This window comes from Tauraco erythrolophus, chromosome 6, assembly GCF_009769465.1.
Source record: "Tauraco erythrolophus isolate bTauEry1 chromosome 6, bTauEry1.pri, whole genome shotgun sequence".
In the NCBI taxonomy this organism is placed as follows: domain Eukaryota; kingdom Metazoa; phylum Chordata; class Aves; order Musophagiformes; family Musophagidae; genus Tauraco; species Tauraco erythrolophus.
Window position 1 is genome coordinate 71,295,391 of NC_141470.1, and position 22,009 is coordinate 71,317,399.

The 22,009-nt window shown below is 50.6% G+C and overlaps 2 protein-coding genes across 4 annotated transcripts; one reads left to right on the plus strand and one right to left on the minus strand.

Annotated features, from left to right (window-relative positions):
* The first annotated feature begins 316 nt into the window (after nucleotides 1-316).
* Nucleotides 317-16,279, plus strand: DNAAF2 (dynein axonemal assembly factor 2). Of its 3 annotated transcripts, none has more exons than XM_086613473.1 (4): nucleotides 317-1,555; nucleotides 1,790-2,197; nucleotides 12,713-12,859; nucleotides 15,102-16,279. In XM_086613473.1, exons 1-4 carry the CDS (start codon nucleotides 317-319, stop codon nucleotides 15,672-15,674), a joined length of 2,367 nt encoding a protein of 788 aa, XP_086469599.1. In that variant the 3' UTR covers nucleotides 15,675-16,279. The 3 variants fall into 3 exon arrangements, with proteins under 3 accessions (XP_086469599.1, XP_086469598.1, XP_086469597.1); XM_086613472.1 differs by having other exon boundaries at nucleotides 317-1,501; nucleotides 1,682-2,197; XM_086613471.1 differs by having other exon boundaries at nucleotides 317-2,197.
* Nucleotides 16,280-18,139: 1,860 nt separating this feature from the next.
* On the minus strand, nucleotides 18,140-19,623 carry MGAT2 (alpha-1,6-mannosyl-glycoprotein 2-beta-N-acetylglucosaminyltransferase). The gene has a single exon (XM_009981244.2). The coding sequence runs from the start codon at nucleotides 19,621-19,623 to the stop codon at nucleotides 18,301-18,303; it is 1,323 nt and encodes a 440-aa protein (XP_009979546.2). The 3' UTR covers nucleotides 18,140-18,300.
* Between the last annotated feature and the right edge of the window lie 2,386 nt (nucleotides 19,624-22,009).

Consider the following 22,009-nt stretch of genomic DNA (forward strand, 5'->3'; position numbering starts at 1 on the left):
CTCTCAGCCTGTCTCCATAGCAGAGGTGCTCCAGCCCTCGGATCATCTCCGTGGCATGGAGCCGCTGGGGAGGAAGAAGGGAAAAGGCCCAGCGAGCCCGGGATGGGCGAGCTCCACGGAGCAGAACCGAACTCCGCGGCAGACCGCTGAGGGCCGGCCCGCCATATTGTTTGCCGTCTCTATAGCAACTGGCCGGAGGGGTTTGGCGCCGCCATGTTGTTTACTATCACCACAGCAACGAGCACAGCCGCGCCGGAGGCGCCATCTTGTTTGACGTCTCCACAGCAACGCGAGCTGCCGGAGCGCGGCCGGAGCCATGGCGGGCGCGGGGCGGCTGGAGGAGCTGGAGCTCAGCGCCGAGGAGGCGGAGCGGCTCAAACAGGCCTTCAGCGACGAGCAGTTCCGGGCGCTGTTCGCCGAGTACGCGGCCGAGCTGGCCGACCCGGAGCAGCGCCGGCTCTACGAGGAGGAGGTGGCTGCCTTGGAGCGGGAGCGCGGCGTGGAGGTGCGCTTCGTCCACCCCGCGCCGGGCTACGTGCTGCGCACCAGCCAGGCCGGCTCCCGCCGCTGCTACCTCAACGTCTGCAGCAACCCGCACGTCGGGGCGCCGCGGGCCCGCGCCGAGCCCGGCGGCCAGCGCTGGGCGCTGCCCTACAGCCTGGCGCCGGGCCGCGAGGAGCTGTGCCGCGGCGGCCGCCGCCGCCTGCTCTACGACGTGGTTTTCCACCCGGCGGCGCTCCGCCTGGCCGCCCGCAGCCCCCGCTTCCGCCGCCTGCTCAGCGACACGGCGCTGGACGCCGTGGAGCGACACTGCGCCGTGCAGCTCGACCGCGCCAACGCCGTCGTCCTCCGCGGCACCAAGTACAAGGGCGTCCCGCAGGCGCCCGTCATCCGCACCCCGCTGCCCGGCGGCGCCCCGCCGCCCGCCGACGGCGACTCCCCGCTGCCGCCATTCCCCCTCCCGCCTGCCGCCCCCCCGCCGCCGCCGCCGCCCGCTGCCCCCCCGCCGGCCCGGCCCGCCGGCCCCACCACGCCGCGCTGGAGCATCCGGCACCGCTCCTACGTGGACCTGCAGGACTACCGGTGCTGCCGCGACTCGGCGCCCAGCCCGGTGCCGCGGGAGCTGGTGGTGACGGTGGAACTGCCGCTGCTGCGCTCCGCCGCGCAGGCCGCGCTAGAGATCCGCGGCCGGGAGCTGCGCCTGGATTCGCAGCGTCCCGCCTACCGCCTGCGCCTCCGCCTCCCCTACGACGTGGACGAGAGCGGCGGGCGCGCCGCCTTCAGCAAGGCCGAGCGGCGGCTGCTCGTCACGCTGCCCGTCGTGCCGCCGCCCGGCCCGCAGGAGCAGCCGCGCCCGGGCGGGGAGCGCTCGGAGGAGGCCGAGGCGGGCACGGAGGGGCCGGACGAGCCGCCGGCGGCTGAGGCGGGCGGCGGGGCGGCTCCTCCCGCGGCCTCCGGTGGCGGCGGCGCGGCCCGGAGCACGTGCGGCGGCGGGGAGCGCGCTGAGCCCCCCGCCGCCGGCGGCCGCCGCTCCGGCGCCAGCCCCGAGCGGGCCGTGCCCTCTGGCCTCGGCGGGGAGTTCCCTCGGTGCCCCCCCGAGGGCTCGGCCCCGCGGTGCCCCCCCGAGGGCTCGGCCCCGCGGTGCCCCCCCGAGGACGCGGCCCCGCGGTGCCCCCCCGAGGACGCGGCCCCGCGGTGCCCCCCCGAGGGCTCGGCCCCTCCGTGCCCCCCCGAGGACGCGGCCCCTCCGTGCCCCCCCGAGGACGCGGCCCCTCCGTGCCCCCCCGAGGGCTCGGCCCCTCCGTACCCTCCCGAGAGCGCGGCCCCGCCGGCCGCAGAGGGCAGCCCCGGCGACATGGCTCTTCCCCGGGGCTGCGGCAGCCCCGAGGCCGCCGTGTGTCCCCCCTTCCAGTGCCGGCAGGATGAGGCCTCCCTAACCCTGCTCCTGCTCGTGCCCGGCATCCAGCCCCAGAGCCTCAGCGGCGCCGTGGGCACCAACCACTACAGCCTCCGCTTCTCCAGTGGCGCTGGCGCCTATGCCCTCTTCTTGCAGTTCCCACCTGCCAACAGGCTGGCACCCCCCGAGAGCAGCATCAGCGTGTCTGCCCACAACGCTGCTGTCGGGCTCGCCAAGGCCCCCGGGAGCACTGGGCTCTGGGAGAAGTTCTGCTTCGGCCTCAACGCCTCCGCTCTGCAGGTAATGATTCAAAATTGGGAGTTGGAACTAGATGATCTTTGAGGTCCTTTCCAACCCAAACCATTCCATGATTCTATGAAAACAGCAGGGCTGGCATGTCATGCTCCCTGGGATGCCACCACATCCCCGCGGCGTGTGACTTCTGCCGTGGGGATTTGTCGATGAGGGATGGCTCTGGGAGCTCAGATACAGGTTATCGGTCTGAGTTCAGAAGAAGTTGGCTGTGACGGAAACCGCTTCCCTCAGAGAGCCGTTACCGGATGTAAGGGGAGCGACCTAATTAGCGCTGGCCTCGTACGAGCAGTACGAAGGTCACGCCACGGAGCTGACATCTTCGTCCTTGGAATTGAAATGACTTCTGCCTCCCACTTTGGTTTCTTTTTTTTTTTTTTTAAGGGAAATTCTGATGACGAGTGAAAACAAGGCTGGTCCTATCTCCTTAGCTTTAGCCTTTAAGGCCGTGTAAATCGCTCATGCAGCCTGTTCACATGGAGAAGGGAGATGTTTGCAATACACCAGATGCACACACATGTGCATTCAGCGTCACGCAACGCAGGTGTGCGTGGAGTGAGCGGACCTGTGCCTGTATCCCGTTTACAGCCGCAGGAACACCCGTTCGTACAGCCAGAGCAGTGCAGCAAGCAGCAGCTGGGAACTGCTGTCCATTGCTGTTTTGCTGGCCCAGTTCTTCTCTTCTTACTGGTCTGAGTAGGACTCTAGTTTAGATGTTTCGTTATTTTACGGGTCGTTAGGCAGCGTCCCTGCAAAGGCGTGCCCAGCACTCTCGCTGTCAAGAAGCGATGGCACAAGTTTTGTGGAGAGCTACATTATCCACAGAAGCTCAGAGTTTCCGACAAATGATCACGAGCAGGGATTAAGGCTGCGCAATTCTTTTGTAACCTTTCAGCCATGTGATTTGGAGTTCGTTTTTATTTTAGAACAATAAAATCCTTTGCAGGTTGGATCACGTACCATGGGAGTGCGAGTCCAGGAAACTGGGAGGCTTAAAATATATCCACTGGGATGGTGGCTCGCGGTATCTTAATTGCTCCATCCTTACAATTAGAAAACACTGCAGGATTCCAAAAGATATTTGTCCCATTATTATATGTGCAGCTGAATCTTCACATTTTATGTCCTGTTTCGCAGCCTGCGTGCCTTTTCTGTACTAGCAAACTCCTCCGAAGGAGGGGCTGATCGTGTTGGGTAAGTATCAAAGATGATAAATTTATTGGGAACCGCCCTCACTGACCTGTTTGCAGTGCGTTTCCATCGCTGTGAACGGATCGGGAGCCTGCGAGCCTGTGCAAGTGGGGCCACGAAGCATTTGGCACCGCTGTTAATTGGTGAGATCAAGTACTGGGTGCCGGTGTGACGTCAAATAAGCCATTGTGCAAACTACTGTTTTCTGTAGAGGTGTGGAAGGCGTGGGGTAGGAACTACAGGCATTTTATCCGCTTTTTCAGATAGTCGGAATACCTTTCATCATGGTGCGTGTCTGTGTGCTTCCTTGTTTTATGGCATGCAGGGCTAAATGGCAGGTTTTAAGGGGAAAAAACAGCTTTCTGTGACTACATGGGGATATAGGTGGAAATTCAGTTTGGGAACAGGAAATTCTGCTGCTGTATCTCTGTAGAGCTGTGATTGCGGGACGTTTCTGCACGCTTTGATCTCGGTATAATGATAGAAAGTGTTCAGTATTTGTTATTATAATCGGGGGAACATCTTTTGATTGCAAGTTGTTAAAAGGGCACGCAGGAATGGGTCAATATTACCGTTTTGTGAGTTTAAAAAATCTTTGGATGTGCTGAATTTATTATGTATTGCAAAATGTTTTGGGTGGAGTCGGAGAAGAAGGAGATTTGGCATTAGTCATAGGCTTCCCAGCCATTCATTCATGTAGCAGGCTAAAAAAGATTGATTTCTGCTGGGGTGCAGTCCTTTTGGATACCGGGCCTGCAAACTGAAGCAGCGTGAAATAATCTGAAGTCATTCATTCTGTTTGCTTTTTTTTTTTAACTGTGCCATTTCCCAAAAGTGCCTGTACCACTGCTGATAGCTGCATTCACTCAGAGGGAAGTGAGAAAAATTAATATTTAATTAGAACTACTGTTCTATGCTGTCTTCTGTCCATTAACTGTTTGCTCATGGTAGCTTCTCTTCTACTTACGTTGATTCCTTCAATTTGTCTGCTGTCCTCTCTGGTGTTTTTCTGCCTTGAATCTCTTTCTATAAATCAGAGCTGTGGTTCTTGCACTGAGACCTGCAAGGAGTTGCATCAGTTAGGCACGCACACGGCAGCAGCACCCTGTCTAATCACTTTAGGGAGCTTTTGGTGGCCTTGGCGAGCAGGAATTTTATCCTGCACCTCCCAGCTGTGCTGCTGTCAGCTTGTTTGTAATCTCATCTCCCACAGTAGCGTCACCAGAGGATGGAAAGAAGAGGCCAGTGGTTTTCACAGATACGAAATTCCTATTCTGCTATCTGCTGGGAAGTTGCTTCGTACTGCAGACCAAAGGTTTCTGTGTTGTTTTAGGGAACAGATTCCTTGCTGGGTTAGGAAAACTCAGGAAGTCTGCCCAGCTCGGCTCTAGCTCGTGCTGTGGTGGCTGATGCAGTACCCTGGTACGCTGCCTGCGGAATTGTCTCCCATTAACGTGCCAAACAGCCAGGAGAATGTGCTAGGATAATTGTTCACTGCATGAGCAGAGTGCATCTCTTTGGCAGCCTCTTCCCCGGACTGAGATGGAGCGCAGCGCGGATCGCTTGCTTTCCATTGCCTGTGCGCCTCTGCCCCGATCAACCCGTGCGATAGCGGTGCCGGTCACGGCACAGCCCTGCCTTGCGTGGCTGAGATGTTCCTGTGGCCTCTCTTCTCCTTGGAAACCGGTCTGATATGGATATTGGTAGAAGAATTGAGTTGAGCTTGTCCTTAGGACACCACTCCTGAAACGGAATTTCAAGGGCTGGTTTTCCTTTTGTGAAGTCAGATACGTTTGAATCCCTGTGCTGAAGGATGATCTATTTAGAGCTCAGTTTCCATAGATGCTGAGCAGTCTGAATTCCCACCCCAGCAAGTGCTTATTTTCAGCAAATCTTTACAGTGCAGCCGTCCTCCCCGGACTTCAACTGTGTCATTGCAAGCATTACTTTGATAGCTCTTGGTGTTGTTTGGCTCTACCACCTTCCCGTACAACAGACAGTCAGCGCTGCTGACTCCAAGCCCTGACTTTTTATGAGCGGTTGCAGCCACTGCTTCTCTTTCTCTCTTGAGTGGTTTCGCTCCATGGCTGAACCATAATGTCCGTACAGTTGTTAGGGTGAGCAGAAATCCTATAAAAATAAAGGTCCCGTAACTTTGGGCTTTGTGGACCAGGGTCACGTGTTTCAGGGGTTTAAAAGTTCTCTTTTGTCGCTGGCCGTGGGCTCAGTCACTGTACCAGAGACCGCACAGCGTGCATCTTCCTGCAGGGCTCGCTCCAGGCCCTGTTTTTCGAGGAAAATAGAGACCCATGACTTGAAGTTGCCTTCACTGTCTGCTCTTTTCCTGGAAGGACCAGCTGTGGGCTCTGCTCCCACCATTACTGGGCTCTTCTCCCACATTAAGAAGAACTTCTTCCCAGTAAGGGTAACAGCACACTGGAACAGGCTGCCCAGAGAGGTTGTGGAGTCTCCTTCTCTGGAGATGTTCCAAACCCGCCTGGACACGTTCTTGTGTGATCTGATCTAGGTGGTCCTGCTCCAGCAGGGGGATTGGACTAGATGATCCTTTGAGGTCCCTTCCAACCCCTGACATTCTGGGATTCTGTGATTATCCTTTATCACAGTTCATCCACTAATGCCTTCGACGTTTCTCACTTCCATTTGTTTAAATCCTGGGAGCTCAGGCCTGGGAAACTCCTGCATCAGAGAGTTCCCCCTTTGTTTTAAGACAACAGAGCCTGGGGACTAAGTGATGAAAAAGAATGATTGAGAGTTAAATAACCATTAATAAAATCTGTAAGCCTGCCAGGCAAGGTTTCCGAGAACAACATGTCCCAGAATGTCCTGGTTTTCAGCAGAGCTGGAGCTGGGCAATTACTGAAATCGTGCCTTCGTACAGCACTGTCTTTTAATGTTTGGTCTCCTGGGGTTAAATGCTCAGTTCTTAGCCGAAATAAAACCCAGTTTTCTGGTGGGTGTATCCCAACTGCTGCGACTTGGAGGCTCAGTTATACTTGCATGTGAAACACACTTGGCAGATAATTCTGCCTGCAGTTTTTGGGTCATGCGTGCTCATTTTCATCTGATTAGGGAAAGATTGCTTAAAGTAGTAATTCCCTTTCCTGCAGATCCACACCCTTCTCAGTGGACTGAAATGACTTTGTTCAGAGGATGTGCGCTCGCTCTCTGGTCAGTGCTTCCCTCCCGGGGTACCCCTCGCTGGGGAGGAACCGCTGCAGTCAGCCCATCCCTTTTGTAATAAAAACCCATATTCTGTTATGGAGAATATTGGGATTTAACTCACGTAAACCCCACGAGGCTCCAGAGAACAGCAGGGAGCAATGTTTTCTCTGCTTTACTATGCATTGAGATGATGTTTTTTTAACATTTATGGTATGAAAAAAATACTAAACATTCCTGGTTGGTTCATGGTTTGAGCTAAGCATGAATTACACCGTTTGTGAGGGTTACTTAACATGGGTGTCTAAAAGGGAATTGCGTAGCGATACAAAAGCTTTGTTTGAATTTTGATGCCTTCATGGAGAACGTTTTAGATGGGTGTGTTACTGAGCATAAAAAAAGAAGTGTGATTTTTTTCTGCTTGGCACAGCCACCAGCGCCTTGTGAAGGAGCTCCTTTGGAAGCTCTGCTTGCTTTTTCCTTCAGAAAGCAGCCGATAAGCGATGCCGAAGCCCCGTGACCGCTGCTCGCTCCGACTGTCACGTGCTGTTTTCTAACCCCTGGACTTAAGTCTTCTGCTTTGGCAACACGTATGCTGCGGGGCAGCTCCTCCAAGACCCACCAGGACCTGTTTACACCAAAAACCAACCATGGGAACAATACTAATTATTTTTAGTTGTCTTTACAACGGAGGGACTGACTGACTAACTAATCCTCCCGTTATCTCCTTGAACACAGTATTTGTGCCATCAGATCTCTTGCCCCCAGGCAGATCTCGTGCTCTCCAGCCACGCTGGACACGCGCCTGGCGCAAGGCTGCCGAGGGGCTGTGCGTTCCCTGGAAAAGAAGCCATCCGTGGGTGGCAGAACTACGATGCTCCTGGCACTGAGAGCGTGCGGAAAAGGCCGTGGGCTGGACGTGCTCCCGTGGGCACGCTGCCTGGGGCCGTGCCACGGCTGTCCTTGTGCTCGCTGACCTTGGAAGTAGGGCTCTTGTGGATAAATGTATTTCTTGGCTTGAGAGTGAACCAAGCATGAGACCGAGAGAGCTGTGTTGGGAAGTATAAGGTACAATAAGGTTTTGCCCTTATTTCCAAGCTACTTGGAGTCGTGTTATGTGCTGTCTTTAAAAGTCGGGGTTAATTTTCAACTTCCAAGCTGCTATAAAGAGTTAATATAATAGTTAGGGGTCACTTCTTAGAAGATAATGCTAGAAACTAGGACTGTTGTAGTTAATCCTACAACAGTTTATTTTTGGTTCAGTTAATTCTGTGCTCAGCGTTACAGGACTCTTGGCAAGTTTTTTGGGAGGTCAGAGGAGGACAGAAAAGGAGAACAGAACAAATGTATTGTTTGATTTTTTCCAAAGTAATCTCTTCCCCAAACTACATTAAGAAACGTAATTAGTTTGCTTCTGCTATAAAACAAACTAATTTCTGAATAGCCTTTAATTGGTAGATGCATGGGAATAACGTGCTTAGACAAAACAGTTATGTCAGGAAACATTATTACCCTGCTGATTAAACTCATGAAAGCTTCTTTGGAGCTGTTTAATCTTTGCAGTCGTGAATACCTTCTAAAAGTTCTCACCCCCAGGAAAGGTACTTTCATTCACCAAAACCTTGAGCTTCAGATTCTCCTGCTCAGCTGGTTCCCAGTGGGACCCTGCAAACGGAGAGGCCGGGAGATCCCCAGACCTGAGTCCCTTTTCATACTGGCATCAGCACAAGCCTCATTGCAGAAGACAGGCAAATCATTTCAGCCTGAAATCCCTCCTGCTTTTAAAACTGTTGCAGCCCGTGTGGGAGGTGACTCTGGATGGTAACTGGCCACGAGTTTGGATTGAGCAGCGCAGAGCAAACTGTTTGAGTGGTAAGGGCAGCCGTGGGGGCACCAGCTTGCTGGTGGTGCCATGTGGTACGGGGACGGTTTCCAGTGATGAAGTGTTCTAGAAACCAAAGTAATTCCTGCTAACGTTTATGTTAATTTGGTCTCAGTTTAGTCACAGGGAGAAACGAATGTGTACCAAACAGCAGATGACAGCGTGTGCAGGGAAAAACAAATTTAATTCTAAGTTGCTAAGAGAGTGTCATAAATATCAGAAAATAAACTGTTTAAACCGAAGAATTATTTTACAGGGTCATTGAAATCATCTGCAGATGGTTGTCCTTTGCTGTTCTTCCAAGCCAGAGCAAACAGGCTTTAAAATAAATTCCTGAATCATTTTTTGCCAAGGTCTGTGCTTCGATAACATCTGCAGTAATACAGATGCCTCAGTGTATCCTCACCGGGAATGCAAAGTCCGAATTACAGTCGCTGGCTGTCCGAGCAGGCTAATGATAATCAGTATATTGATAACAGCACAAGGTGCTGTGATTTATGGCAGGCTGCTGGGTAGTGCTGGGATAAAATTGTAAAGACTTGCTTGAAATGTAAGTGTGGTGCTCTGGGAATACGGCGTCGAGCTGGTGCGAAACCTGGTCAAATTGGTTTATAGTAATGAGCCAAAATGATAGGAACATCGTCACAAAGCGGTTCCTTTTCATCCCCCTGTAAAGCACTGATCAATAGACCTTCCGCTCAGTTTTTAACGGTATTTTCTGTGAAGAAAATTAATTCTTTTGCTTTTAATCAGGGGGAAGAACCTTCAGAAAGATGGATTGGGTTTGTTGCCAAACTGCGAGGTTGTATTTGCGCCGAGGACGAGCGGCTGTCTCCCCTCGCAGCCCTGAGGAGCCCGTGTCTGCACGGAGCTCTCCCAACCTCGCGTTCTCTCCTGAGGGTCCTCCTGGTTTCCTTCGTTACATCTCCGCTCCGGTGCACGTAAACCATCTCCTGCTACTTCAGAAACCCCTCCACGAAGCCGTTCCTGCGCTCCGTGGGGTGAGCCGCGCCGCAGAGCGCTCCCTTTGCCGCTGCTGCCTTTGGAGCCAACGGCTCTGCGGCGTCTGCTGGTGGCCCCGTGGCTGAGGCTGCTTCAGACAAAGCCATCCAAGGATGTGATTTGCAATATTCAGACCTAACAAAACTTTTCATCACCCGTTGGCTTTCCAAGCATCTCTCGCCATTCCTGCACCTGCGATTTCTTTTTGCGGTTAACGCTGCCTATGGACGTGAGCAAGGTCAGGTGCCAACTTGCACAGTAAGAGAGTCCTTTCACAAAAGGCTTACGCTCTAACTAGATAAAACAAATGCAGGTCCAGATGAAAAAAACCTGTTTTCCTCATTTTATATAGGAAAAATGGAGGCAAAGAGACTTGCTCACAGGCACGGTAGTACAGAGAGAGAATTGAGGGAAGATTGCAGAGCCCCAGAACGTGCGGTGGTTCTTTCCCCAGGCAGGGTGTGCAGACACAGAGATCTTGTCACAGTTATTTTGGAGGAAAACCAGTAACAAACACTGGCCTCTTTTTTTTTTTTTCTTTTTATTAAATTCTCCTCACTCAAATTTTGGGTCTCCAGCTTTTAGGAAAATATTCTTGCTCTTGAAATGAAAACATGGGGTGTGAAGGAGTGGAGGTGTCAGCTAAAGGTGAATTTTTGGCTGGTGACTTTACGTTTTCCCAGCTGGGCGAGAGAGTCGTGGTGCTGGAGCAGAGGGTGCTGTGCTGCACTGTCCTTGGAAGCCAAGGCAGGATACCGGGAGGTGCCGAAAACCCTGCGGAGGGAAGTTGAGCTGCTCTGCCTGTGGTGCGTGGGCAAAGCGATGCTTGGTGGAGGTGGAAACACATCTCCTGCGCTGCCCAAGGCCGGTGATCTGGTTCGTGAGCTCGTGGGAGTTGTGGTGCTGCACTGATTTTGCATCTGTGCTCCCTGCCTTGTTTCTTTGCTCCAACACCCTCTCTTGAACTCCACGGAATATTTCTGCAAGCCTAAAGCCCTGGCAGAGTCCCTCTCTGGCAGGCAAAGGATGCAAAGCGAGGGAATAGGTACTTTAGGCTTTGTGTACAAAAATGGAAGAAGGATGTGTGTTACTGGAGGGTTTTCTGTCAGGGCAACCCTGCTGCAGTTCAATCTTTCCACGAACTGTCTCAGCATCCGCAGTTGGATGTTTGCCTGCATTGTAATCTTTCTGGATAAAAAATGAATTCAATCCTCTGGTTTTGAAAATCCAGCAATAGGTGTGTTACGACTTTCCATATTGTGATTTCTGATTTAAATAGTGAAAAAATAGGACACTCTTTTATTTTTCCCATACAGATTTTTTTTTTCTCAAGATGACAGTTAAATTTTGTCCCTTAGACACAGTGCAGCATCTGGCTGTGCATAAGGCTACATCCACAGGGGGCCAAAAATGTGCAGAATTGCCTTTTTGCTTCTCAGTCCGCAAGATCAGTGATAATTGAATTTAACTTTCACTGGGTTGACAAGAGGGTAGAACTGGGCTGAAAAATTTAAAAGTATGACTTGAAGTAGAAAGTTTGCAACTTGTCCCTGCTATTTCCAATTAAACAGTTTGTGGTTAAACAGGGAATTCACAGAACATAAGGATAGTCCTCTAGGTTAAGACCATTTTTCTTGTGCCGACGTTTGTCCTTACCCATGGCCTACAGCAGATGATTTAGGAGGAATACAAGGACGGGGAAAGCTCTGCAGTTATTATGAAACAGCCCCTCCAGGATATATTTTAGGACCTTTAATTACCTGTAACTGATTTAAATCTTTAAACCTGTAGCAACGTGTTTCACATTGTTTGTGAACTGCCTACTAACAGCCTCAAAACACGCCCCAGACTCGCGTCTTTAGCTGTGGATACCTCTCTGTTTCTTCCAACGGGTGTTTACGCTTGCCTGCGCCGCGTGGAGATCCGAGAAGCCTCCGTGGATGGATGTGTAACAGATACAGCCACCCATGTTTCATTGCCTTCACTTTAGAAGCCCTGATCTTGAAGCCTGAGGCTTCAGAGGTCCTGCAGTGACAGTCCAAGGAGGTGCTGGCTTTCTCCTAAAGTTGTGACACTGAAACAAATCCATAAAAGCGTAACGCCTTCGTGGTGTTCAGACGGGTGAGGATGGTGGAACGATGTTGGAGCAAATCGTTCCTCAGAGGGAGTCTAAATCTATATATTATATTATATTAATTATATTAATTATATTAATGATATGATATGATATGATATGATATGATATGATATTATGTTATATTGTATTATGTTATATTATATTATGTTATATTATATTATGTTATATTACATTATATTATCTATAAATATTAAATCTATATATTATATATACATAATATATATATTGAAAGCCAACTGTATCCTGGGCTGCATCAAAAGCAGCGTGGGCAGCAGGTCGAGGGAGGTGATTCTGCCCCTCTACTCTGCTCTCGTGAGACCCCACCTGGAATACTGCGTTCAGCTCTGGAGTCCCCAACACAAGAAGGACATGGAGCTGGTGGAGCGGGTCCAGAGGAGGCCACGGAAATGATCCGAGGGCTGGAGCACCTCTGCTATGGAGACAGGCTGAGAGAGTTGGGGCTGTTCAGCCTGGAGAAGAGAAGGCTCTGGGGTGATCTTATTGCAGCCTTCCAGTACCTAAAGGGGGCCTACAGGAAAGCTGGAGAGGGACTTTTTACAAGGGTGTGTAGTGATAGGACAAGGGGCAATGGATTTAAACTGAAAGAGGGCAGATTTAGATTGGATATAAGGAAGAGATTTTTCACTCTGAGGGTGGTGAGGCACTGGACCAGGTTGCCCAGAGAAGTTGTGGCTGCCCCATCCCTGGAAGTGTTCAAGGCCAGGTTGGATGAGGCTTTGGGCAACCTGGTGTAGTGGAAGGTGTCCCTGTCCATGGCAGGCGCGTTGGAACTAGATGATCTTTGAGGTCCCTTCCAACCCAAACCATTCTGTGATTCTATGATTAGTCTTGTATCAAAAGAGGGAAAACATACGTTTCTTTTATTTCTGTGGATGATGCAGATCCGTACTTTAAATTGAAACGAGGTCTTAATTTCTCCTCGTTACTTCTGAACGTCTGACGTAGAATCTCTCTCTCTAAGAGAGATGTGAGCATGCGTGAAACCCATGCTGTGAATCGGTGTCCTGGCTTTCTCTAGAGCGGGTTTCTTGCTCCGATATTGCTGAAGTATAGTATGAAAAGAACATAATCTGCTCTTTCTTTTCCTTAGGAAAGACTGTTTGTCAGTGAAGAAAACGTTGATGGATTTCTAGGCACTGTTTTATGCCCTTCCTTTTGCTCCCCATCAGCACTGGAAAGTCAGCCATTAATTGAAGTGCTCGATGTTACTGAGGACAGAATTCAAATCAGGCTGCAGGTAAGGATCTCTCTGGCAGTAGTACATATATTGCTGACTGATCGATGTACTTCAGCAAGATCGTATCAAATCTGACCCAAGCAGCTTTGCTCCTGTTTTGTTTCGATACAGCAGGGAAGACCATGGAGTTGGGTGTATTTGTGAGTATAAATGTCAGTTTTTAGAAGCATAGGTTCATGTTTCTGCCATTTAATGTGACCAAGGGATTGAAACCTCCTGTATCTCATTGGGAAGATGAAGAACTGTGATAAAGACAGTGCTTTCTCCTTGCAGGGATATGGCACAGCATGCACACACTAAATCTCTCACTGGTATTAGAAGTGAAAAATGAGTAAGCAACTACCTAGTGTCCCTCGTTCAGAGGGACCCCAAGGGCTCTCAGGTCAGAGTTGATGACAACGTGCTGCAAACAAATCACAGCAGATGTCATCAGAATAAAAACTAGAATGTTCTTAAAATGGAAATAAAGAAGTGAATAATCCCTGTCCTTCAAATACCCAAGAGTTTGGGCTCATGTACTGGAGGAGCCCACGGTTAAAGCATGCAGTCTTTTGCCTGAACGCCTTTCTGGGTGTCTGGTAACCAGAAGTGAACTTACCTGGAGGGACTTGGGGTCAGGAGGGGGTGGGGAGGCAAAGAACCTGGATGTTGGGAGTGGGGAAAGGAAAGGGCTCCTTCAGCTGGACAGAGGGTGCTCAGTCACTGCTTCATTCTCTCCACCTTCTCACGCAGACACAGAAAACCTTGAGGATTTTGTCTGTGAAGAATCGGGTCTCATTATCTTTATTCGGTCCAAGTGTTTGAATACTTGGTGGTTTCCTATTGTGTAGATAATTAAACATGGGACTGTTCATCTTACATGCTGGTCTCAGATTCACTGCTGGTAATGTTTAAGGTCTCAGTCAGGCTGACCTTCTTCCTTAGTCACCCTGTCTATAGAAAGGACGCAAGGTAGTCTGTTTCTGAGGTTCTACCACAGGATTAAAATGACCTCCCTTTGCAAAATAGGAGATGAAGAAGGACAGATAAAGAAAACAAAACCAATTTAGTTTAGTAAAGAGGAAAATGTGAGGTAAAACCCCCTGAATCGAATGGGATTTCTTGGTAGGCACTGTATCAGAAATTCATTTACAACTTTTCTTAAAGGAAACGTGGCAAAATAATCTGCAGGGACAATCAGTTTGCTTCTGTGGCCATAAACAGGAGATCACAGGTTACTTCTGTGGCCATAAACAGGAGATCACAGCTATAGTTAATGTGTAGACGGTTCTTGAAAAGGAAGTTCAGACGAAGCATTCGACCTCTGGAACTATGCTGGAGGACCGAGGAGTTTACCCTAAAGGTCGTGGCTCCAGCGTTACCTGACAGGCTCAGCTTTTGCAGCTGGTGTGGATCGTACATAAAAAATGTAAGTTCAGGTTGTTGGAGAGCAAACGTGGATGTTTTGGTACCTGGGAAAGGGAAACCAGGATATCTTAAATCACTCCCACATTCATGTGAGAGAATCAGCCAGTGCTGAGAGGGACTTACTAGTGGGTTTTTTTGTTTCTTGCTGGAGTGAGCGGTGCATTTGGGGTCGGCGAGGGCTGGGTGCATGAGCAAGCGACTCAGCCTTTGAATCCATGAATCCAGCTGCTCCTGGACTGATGCCCACCTGATCCTGACTGTCCACTGATATGGACATACGAGTTACCAGCTGTTTTTTGCTAAAGCAGTCAATAGCTAATGGTGAAATTGGGTAACTGCTGTTCAGACAGCAGCAGGTCTCACAGTTCACGCTCTCTTCTCGGCAAACCGCAGTGATTCCTGGAGTAACTCGCTCGGGCCGATTGAGAAAGATGGCTCACTTACCAGTTACCCCTTCCAGGTACGCCAGGACGGTAATTCCCCTAATCCCAAGGTTAAAACGCACTTCTTGCGATGAGAGTTTAGATCCCTTGGCTGATTTTGTGGCCCCGGAGTTGTAGAACACAGCCTGGGTGCGGTGACTTGCTCCCCGCTGTTCATTGCCACGGAGCTGGGGCCACTTGGCAGGTGCCCAGCGGCGTTTCCTACTGCAGAGGAAACCCCTCGGGCGGCAAACCACCTCCCTGCCACTCATTCCCGCCCGCCGTACGTGGCCAGGAAAACCTCAGCACTGTACTGACTTGGCTTTCTGGAAGCAGACGTTGGAGAAACGAGGGTCTTGGCCCGTGCCCGGTTCCTTTTCAGCTGTAAACCAATTTGTTTATTTTCGTGACAGCCGCAGGAAGCAGTCCATTCTGAACGTGATGGAAAAGAACAAACGCTTAGCAGCTCGGGAGGAGATCTGGCTGGAAAGACAAACGGCGACTACCCCCAGACAAAGGCAGGCAGGAACCGTGCCGCAGCCGACACGATGGAAGGAGAACGCGCTACGGAAACCAGCAGAGCTCCCACGTCTTCTGCAACAGCTGAAACAATGGGAAAAGTAGGTTGTAGTTCACACCATTGTTTGCAGCATGAACTTTCTGACACCAGTTCAGCGGTTCCTGGTGAGTCTAGGAGAGAGGAACCAGATTTGGAAAGTGCTGTTGCAGTAGGTGTAGCGGCGGTGGCCGTGGACTCTGACAAACGAGCAGCTCTGCTGCCGGAGGGGCAGGAGGAAGTGGAAGGGGGTGAAGCGGCTGCGCCCGCAGGGTGGGCACGGGGGAACCAGCGCAGCTTGGGCAGCAGAGCGGCCTCCCCAGTTCTCCAAGAAGTGAACACGCAGGATGGGAGCGTGCAGATCGTTAGGGATCACGTAACGCGCTGCCCAGTCGCCTTTCAGAATTCTTTGCTGTATGATTTGGATTAGTTGAATTATTTTAGGATTTCCTTCTGTTGTTTGATGCTTACTGCGACTTCCACATGCTGGTTTGTGACTGCAGGGCTAAGAGTAGAACAGGTTCCTACTGAAACTCTTTTGTTTGTATGGCAATTTAGAATACTTACGTTGTTAACCATTTTTGAAGTTCACAGATCTGAGTTTTCTAATCATATGTCGGAGCTCAAATAGTTTTACTTACAAGAAAGATGCAGTTGAAGGTGAATCTGAGCTCGTGGAAGAAAATGCATCTTTATTGTTTACATAATTAACTAACTTAGTCTCTTGCCGCATTACAGGGAGTATTTGTATATATATTTTTTTTCAAAGGCTCCCTCGGGAATTGCTGTGTTTAGTCCACCTAGAAATGAGCAGTATTCATCATTTTTCAAAGCTTTCATTTTGTCGTATCTGCAGGATTAGACTTGCACTGATTTTTAGCAATCAAATGAAATTTCTAATTACATGGGAGGTTCTAATTAGTCTCTTAGAAATAATCAACATTTATACCATGTATTCCATCCTAGTACATTACTTCAGAACACAGCACCCAAACACACCCCAGCCTGTCAACCGAACAAATTCAATTTCACAATAAAAACATCCTCTCTTGTTGCATGTCTGCTACTAATGTGTACAATTTGTAAAATGGATTCACTTTGTCCAGATTAGATTAACTTTCAAAAAACAGTTCCCCCATGAGCTTCGGCGTGCTGTTTGCTGGTTCATCTCTCTAGAGTGCGATAACCAAAAGAACATGCCTAATAATAACAAACTTTCAGTTCCCTTTCTCCCTGCTTCTGAAACAACTTCTGGTTCCGAGTTGTACAAGACACAAATGTGCTTTAGAAGAAAGTTAAATCTGACTTGTTTCACAGCTGCTCTGGAATTACTCTTACATTACTACGTTAAATGCAAGTGCTTGCAGTGGGGGTACCTGGTGTAAGTGGAAGTTCAGTGGAAGCCACAGCTGCCAAAAGCACCTGCCCTACCCTCCAGGACACACTGGCCCAGCTGGAGGAGGGGAGGTGGATGAAGCTGGACCCCGATCAGCTGTCTCACACTCGTGCAGCTCCTCGTGGCAGGAATCGCAGGGCTGAGGCACAGGCACAGCTTTTTCAGCATCGGCCCTGACTCTGTGAAACTGCAAAAACATAGCAAGTACCCCAGCTGGGGCAAAATGGTGGCAGTTAAATTACCCCTGGAAAAAGAGAGCTGCTTAGTGCTGTCAAAATCAACCTCTCCGTGCCACTTTGAGTGTTCCGCAAAACTTGGCGCGCTCTCAAGTGAACGTTTAACCGACGTATTCACATAAAGCAGGTGACAAACCGTGGCAAAAGGAGAGCCTTGCTACACCCCTTCCATTCAAAGTAGCTCTTGTAGCCAAAGAGCACCAACTCCATTTTCTCTAATTAAAAAAAGAAATGAACCTTTTTTTCCCCCCCTCCAAATCTCTCGGTCTAAACCCTACCCGTAAACATTTCACGTCTGTCACTTTAGCGTAGTGCTTGCTTTCTGCACCGTACTTCTCTGCTCACGTGCCACTGCTACCAGTTGTGCCACTGCCACCAGTTGTGTTTCAAAGCGGAATGCCATTAAAGCAGACTTCAAACGGGCGAGGAAGCGTCAGACGTTAACGAACGCCGCGGCTCTCTCCTATTCCTGGCTTTCGGCTCCAGTTCAGCGTGTTTCCATTACACAGCACTATTTTTTACTGGTCGCTTTACACAGCTGACTAGTTTGAAAGCGACGTGTTTTTTTGGGTTTTTTTTGATCCAAACAAAAGAAGTGTTGTGCCACGCATTTGTTACTCTATTCTGCCTCAATTAGTGAGTATCATTAAAAAATTAATGAAGTTAAATACGCAGTGCTAGAAGGGGTGATGGCATGTGCTCTGCCCTCTGGATTAAAGAAAAGATGCTCTTCCCGCCCCACCTCCAGCTCCAGTCCTGAATTTCTAGCAACACGAGATGACATCATCTTTCTGTGAGAATCAAGAACTTCTCTGGTATTACAAAACAACTGAATTTTATTTTGGCAGAACTAAAAAAATCGTATATTTCTCTACATTGTAGTAAAAACAATGATATTTTTTTCCTTCATATATTCATCAACACATCGCAACCAAACCAGGACGGAGGTATCAGGCACGAGGTGACTCCAGGCCGGAGGGCTGGTGGGAGGTGCTGGCACCACCGGCGTGCGAAGCCCAGCTCCAGGAGAGCTCAATCCCCTCGCTCGCTCCTCACCACTCCCAGCCCGGCACTGGAGGCACCACCGCCCTGCTACCGATGGGGGGGGAAAAATCCCACACCAGAGCACCGTGAGCACCATGAAAGATGCACTTACATCCACATTTTCTCCTCCCAGTACACACAGCAGCGGCACTTTTTGCGTAGGGGCTGCGAAGCCGCTCCGAGCAGCCCCGGCAGCAGCAGGAACCCGTTTCCAGAACGTGGTTGCCGAACATGAAAGATGACCATTTTGGGACACCTTTTACAAGAATGTTTATTCATATTAAAGCAGAAACCAACTCATAAATGCTTTTTATACACGTGTGTGCCTGTAAAAGACAGTATGGAACAACTCAAAAAGAAAAAGGCTGCGAGAACGGTCCTCACTGAAGTCTGCGGTAACTTTTACAGAGTTCGTGGTCCCTAATATCTCCCCACCCTCCGTTTTTCACATGAGGGGAAAGGGGTGCCATGGAGTACCTTTTACTGACACTCATCGTTTCGGGAAACAGGTACTGTTGGTTGCTGTTCAAGAGAGAGTCGATTTTGGCACTCTGGGTGGACGGTCTGCAGGATTTCTTGTGGTGCATGCCACAGTCCCCCGTGTGAAAAATCCTGGGGATTTCGGGAACCAGCACTTTCCAGAACTTTGGAAGACAAGAGACAGTCAAGTGCTGCAGAGTCCAGTCCCAGTTGTAGTCATCGTAGGTGCAGAAGGCGTCCGTGCACTCGATGAGCTTCTGATAGGTGTCTCTGCCGAAGGCCATGCCCATGTTGTGCTCGGTGGACTTCCACGTCTTCATCTCCACCTTGTCGGCGCGGCCGGCAAAGCCGCCGCGGACGGGGCTGTAGGTGCCCAGCGAGATGATCTGGCACTCGGGGCACTCCTGCTGGCGCAGGGCCCAGAGCTTTTTGAGGACGTGGTAGAAGTCGGGCGCCAGGTAGTGGTCCTCCTCCAAGAAGAGGACGGGCCCGGCGTGCTCCCGCAGCGCCCGCACCCGCTCCCAGACGAAGTGCAGCTTCCACCACCAGTGGTGCTTGGTCTGGGAGAAGCGGGCTTCGCGGTAGTGCCCGAAGGAGTCGGGGTACTCGGCGTTGATGCAGCCCAGGCGCAGCGCCGCCGCCTTGCCCACGTCGCGGGGGCAGTCGCGGGGGTCGTGGCCGGGGAACTCGCGGGGGTAGAGCTGGATGCTGAACGGGAAGAAGACCTGCAGGACCGGGCAGAAGTCCACGCGTGCCGCCAGCCGGTTGAGCTCCTCGGCCCACACGTCGTGGCTCAACACCAGCAGCACGTTCTCCACTCCCGCCGCCCTCCGCAGCGACTCCAGCAGCAACCGCAGGTGCTCGGCTCGATCGTGCACCTGCACCACCAGCACCACGTCGGCGGCGGCGGAGCGCGCCGGAAAGCGCCCGGCGTTCCGCACCGGCTGGTCGAAGTTCAGTCGGTAAACGAGCGAGCGGTAACTCAGCGTCCCGTTCTCGGTGAGAACCAACGGTGCTAAAGACGCAACCGAGGCGTTAGCGCCGGGCCGGCGCGGCGGCGCTTCGCTGACCCGCGCCGGTTCCCCGGTGCTACCGGTACCGCCCCGCTGCTGCCGTCTCCTCCCGCTTCCTCCTCCTCCTCCGCTTCCCCACAGCGCCAGCGCGCACAGACCCAGCGCCAGCGCCAGCAGCAACACTTTCCGCTTGTAAATCCGCAGCCGCATCCTTTTCCCGGCGGCGGCGGCCGCCCGCTTCCCACCGCCGCCCTCCCGCCGCCGCCGCCGCCGCCGCCGTCGTTCCCGCAGGCAGCGCGCGCGCGCTGGCACCGCCCACACGCACCACACGTCGCCGCACGCCATAGGACGACCAGCAGCGCCGCCGCCGCTCTGCTATTGGTCGCCGCAGCCGTCACTCAGCGGCGCTTCCGTCGTTCGCCGTTCGCCTCAGGGCGCCATTCCCTCACGGCCGGGAGGCGGGAGACGCTGCGGGACGGGCTCAGAGCCCGTCCCGCAGCGTCTCCCGCCTCCCGGCCCCGGCTTTTTCCCCCCTTTTGAGTGCTTTACAAAGCTGTACGGTGATTGGTCAGCGGTAATTGCGGGGGGGAATAATTAGGCAGAGCGTGGTGTAAGGGGAGGGGCGGAGAAGTGGATGGCGGGGGTCGGGGGGGGGTCGGCGGCGGCGCTGAGGTGAATCGCTGTGGGGTGGCAAGGGGAGGAGGAGGAAATCCTTGTAGATTTAGAGGAAAAAGAGAAAATCATGCTGGGATTGCAAGGATAAGGAAATCATCCCAGATTTGCGAGGAAAAGATAGGATAAAACCGTTCCAGGGTTGCAAGGGTAAGGTAAAATCATAAGAATAAGACAATAAAACCGTTGTGGAGTTGCAAGAATAAGAAATTCAGTTGGACTTGCAAGAAAAAGAGAAAATAATTCCAGATTTGCAAGAATAAGACATTATAAAATCGTTCGAGGGTTGCAAGGATAAGGTAAAATCATAGGGTTGCATGCTAGGGTTGCAAGAATAAGATAATAAAACCACTCTGGAGCTGCAAGAATAAGAAAATCAGTTGGACTTGCAAGAAGAAGAGAAAATAATTCCAGATTTCCAAGAATAAGATACGATAAAATCATTCCAGGGTTGCAAGGATAAGATAAAATCATAAAAATAAGATAATAAACCCATTCTGGAGTTGCAAGAATAAGAAATTCAGTTGGACTTGCAAGAAAAAGAGAAAATAATTCTAGATTTGCAAGAATAAGCCATGATAAAATCGTTCCAGGGTTGCAAGGATAAGGTAAAATCATAAGAATAGGGTAATAAAACTGTTCTGGAGTTGCAAGAATAAGAAAATCAGTTGGACTTGCAAGAAGAAGAAAATAATTCCAGATTTGCAAGAATAAGCCATGATAAAATCGTTCCAGATTTGAAAGAATAAGTGATAAAAATCATCTTAGAATTGCAAGAATAAGGTACAATCAGTCTAGATATGCAAGAATAAAAGTAATAACGTAATTCTAGATTTTGAAGAATAATGTATGATAAAATCATCATAGGATTGCAGGAATAAAATGATAAAACCATTCTAGAACTGCAAGAATATGAAAGTCATTCTAGAATTGCAAGAATAAGATGATAAAATCATTCGAGAATTGCACAAATACTATGTGATAAAATCATCCTAGATTTGCAAGAGTAAGATATGATAAAATCACTCTAGGTTTGCAAGAATAAAATGTTATAAAATCCTTCTAGATTTTCAAGAATAAGATAACCATTTTAGGATTGCAAGAATAAGAATATCATTCTAGAATTGCAAGAATAAGATGAAATAATTCTAGAACTGCAAGAATAATACATACTATAATTCTACAAAAATAATATATAATACTGCTAGAATTACAAGAAGGTAAGATGCCATTCTGGAATTAGAAAAGTAATCTGTAAGAAGACAATCATTCTACAATTCTGAATAATTGCAAGAATCCCTCTTGTAATCCAGTGCTTTGCATCCCAGCCCCTCTCCTTGGTGGCCACGGGGCCAGCTGTGAAACTTGGTGACCATTTTGGGCACCATTCCACGGCGGGGTGTGCTTCTGGGGGTCACATACCGTCACCCACACAGGTCCTCGGGACCCCCAGCAGGAGGAGAGCTCTACCCACTTTGCACTTGCAGAAAACAGCACCAGTTTCCCTTCAAAAAGCTTTAATGGGATTTACAAACCTGACCACTGCCCCTGAGCCCAGTTTGGGGATGGCGGTGGCTGACAGCCCCAGTGTGAGTTTCCAGGAGGCCCCAGACTCTCTTAGCACCAAACCGCTGCTTTTAGGAGGCTGCTGCCACCTCCTCCTCCTGCACAGGTGGTACTGAAACACACAGGTTTGGGGATTTATTTTTCAGTCTGGGTTACCATCAGTACTCATTCCCGTAATTTTAAGTATTTCTTCCTCCAGGAAGGCAGCCTGTGCCCCACAGAGCCAGACTGAACACCCTGCACGGCCGTGGAGGTGACGAGATGGCAGCACCCTGGGTGTGTTGCCAGAAGGTGGTACCAACGCAGCGATGGCTGGGGAGGAACCTCCGCAGAACAGGGCTCCAGCACCCTGCCATCC

What these genes read in the sequence shown, in the direction of transcription:
- DNAAF2 (XM_086613471.1), top strand. Translation starts at nt 317, where the DNA reads ATGGCGGGCGCGGGGCGGCTGGAGGAGCTGGAGCTCAGCGCCGAGGAG. An exon ending in TCAACGCCTCCGCTCTGCAG is followed by an intron (nt 2,198 to 12,712) that starts GTAATGATTCAA and finishes TCTTTTCCTTAG; the next exon opens with GAAAGACTGTTTGTCAGTGA. An exon ending in GAATTCAAATCAGGCTGCAG is followed by an intron (nt 12,860 to 15,101) that starts GTAAGGATCTCT and finishes TTTTCGTGACAG; the next exon opens with CCGCAGGAAGCAGTCCATTC.
- MGAT2 (XM_009981244.2), bottom strand. Translation starts at nt 19,623, where the DNA reads ATGCGGCTGCGGATTTACAAGCGGAAAGTGTTGCTGCTGGCGCTGGCG.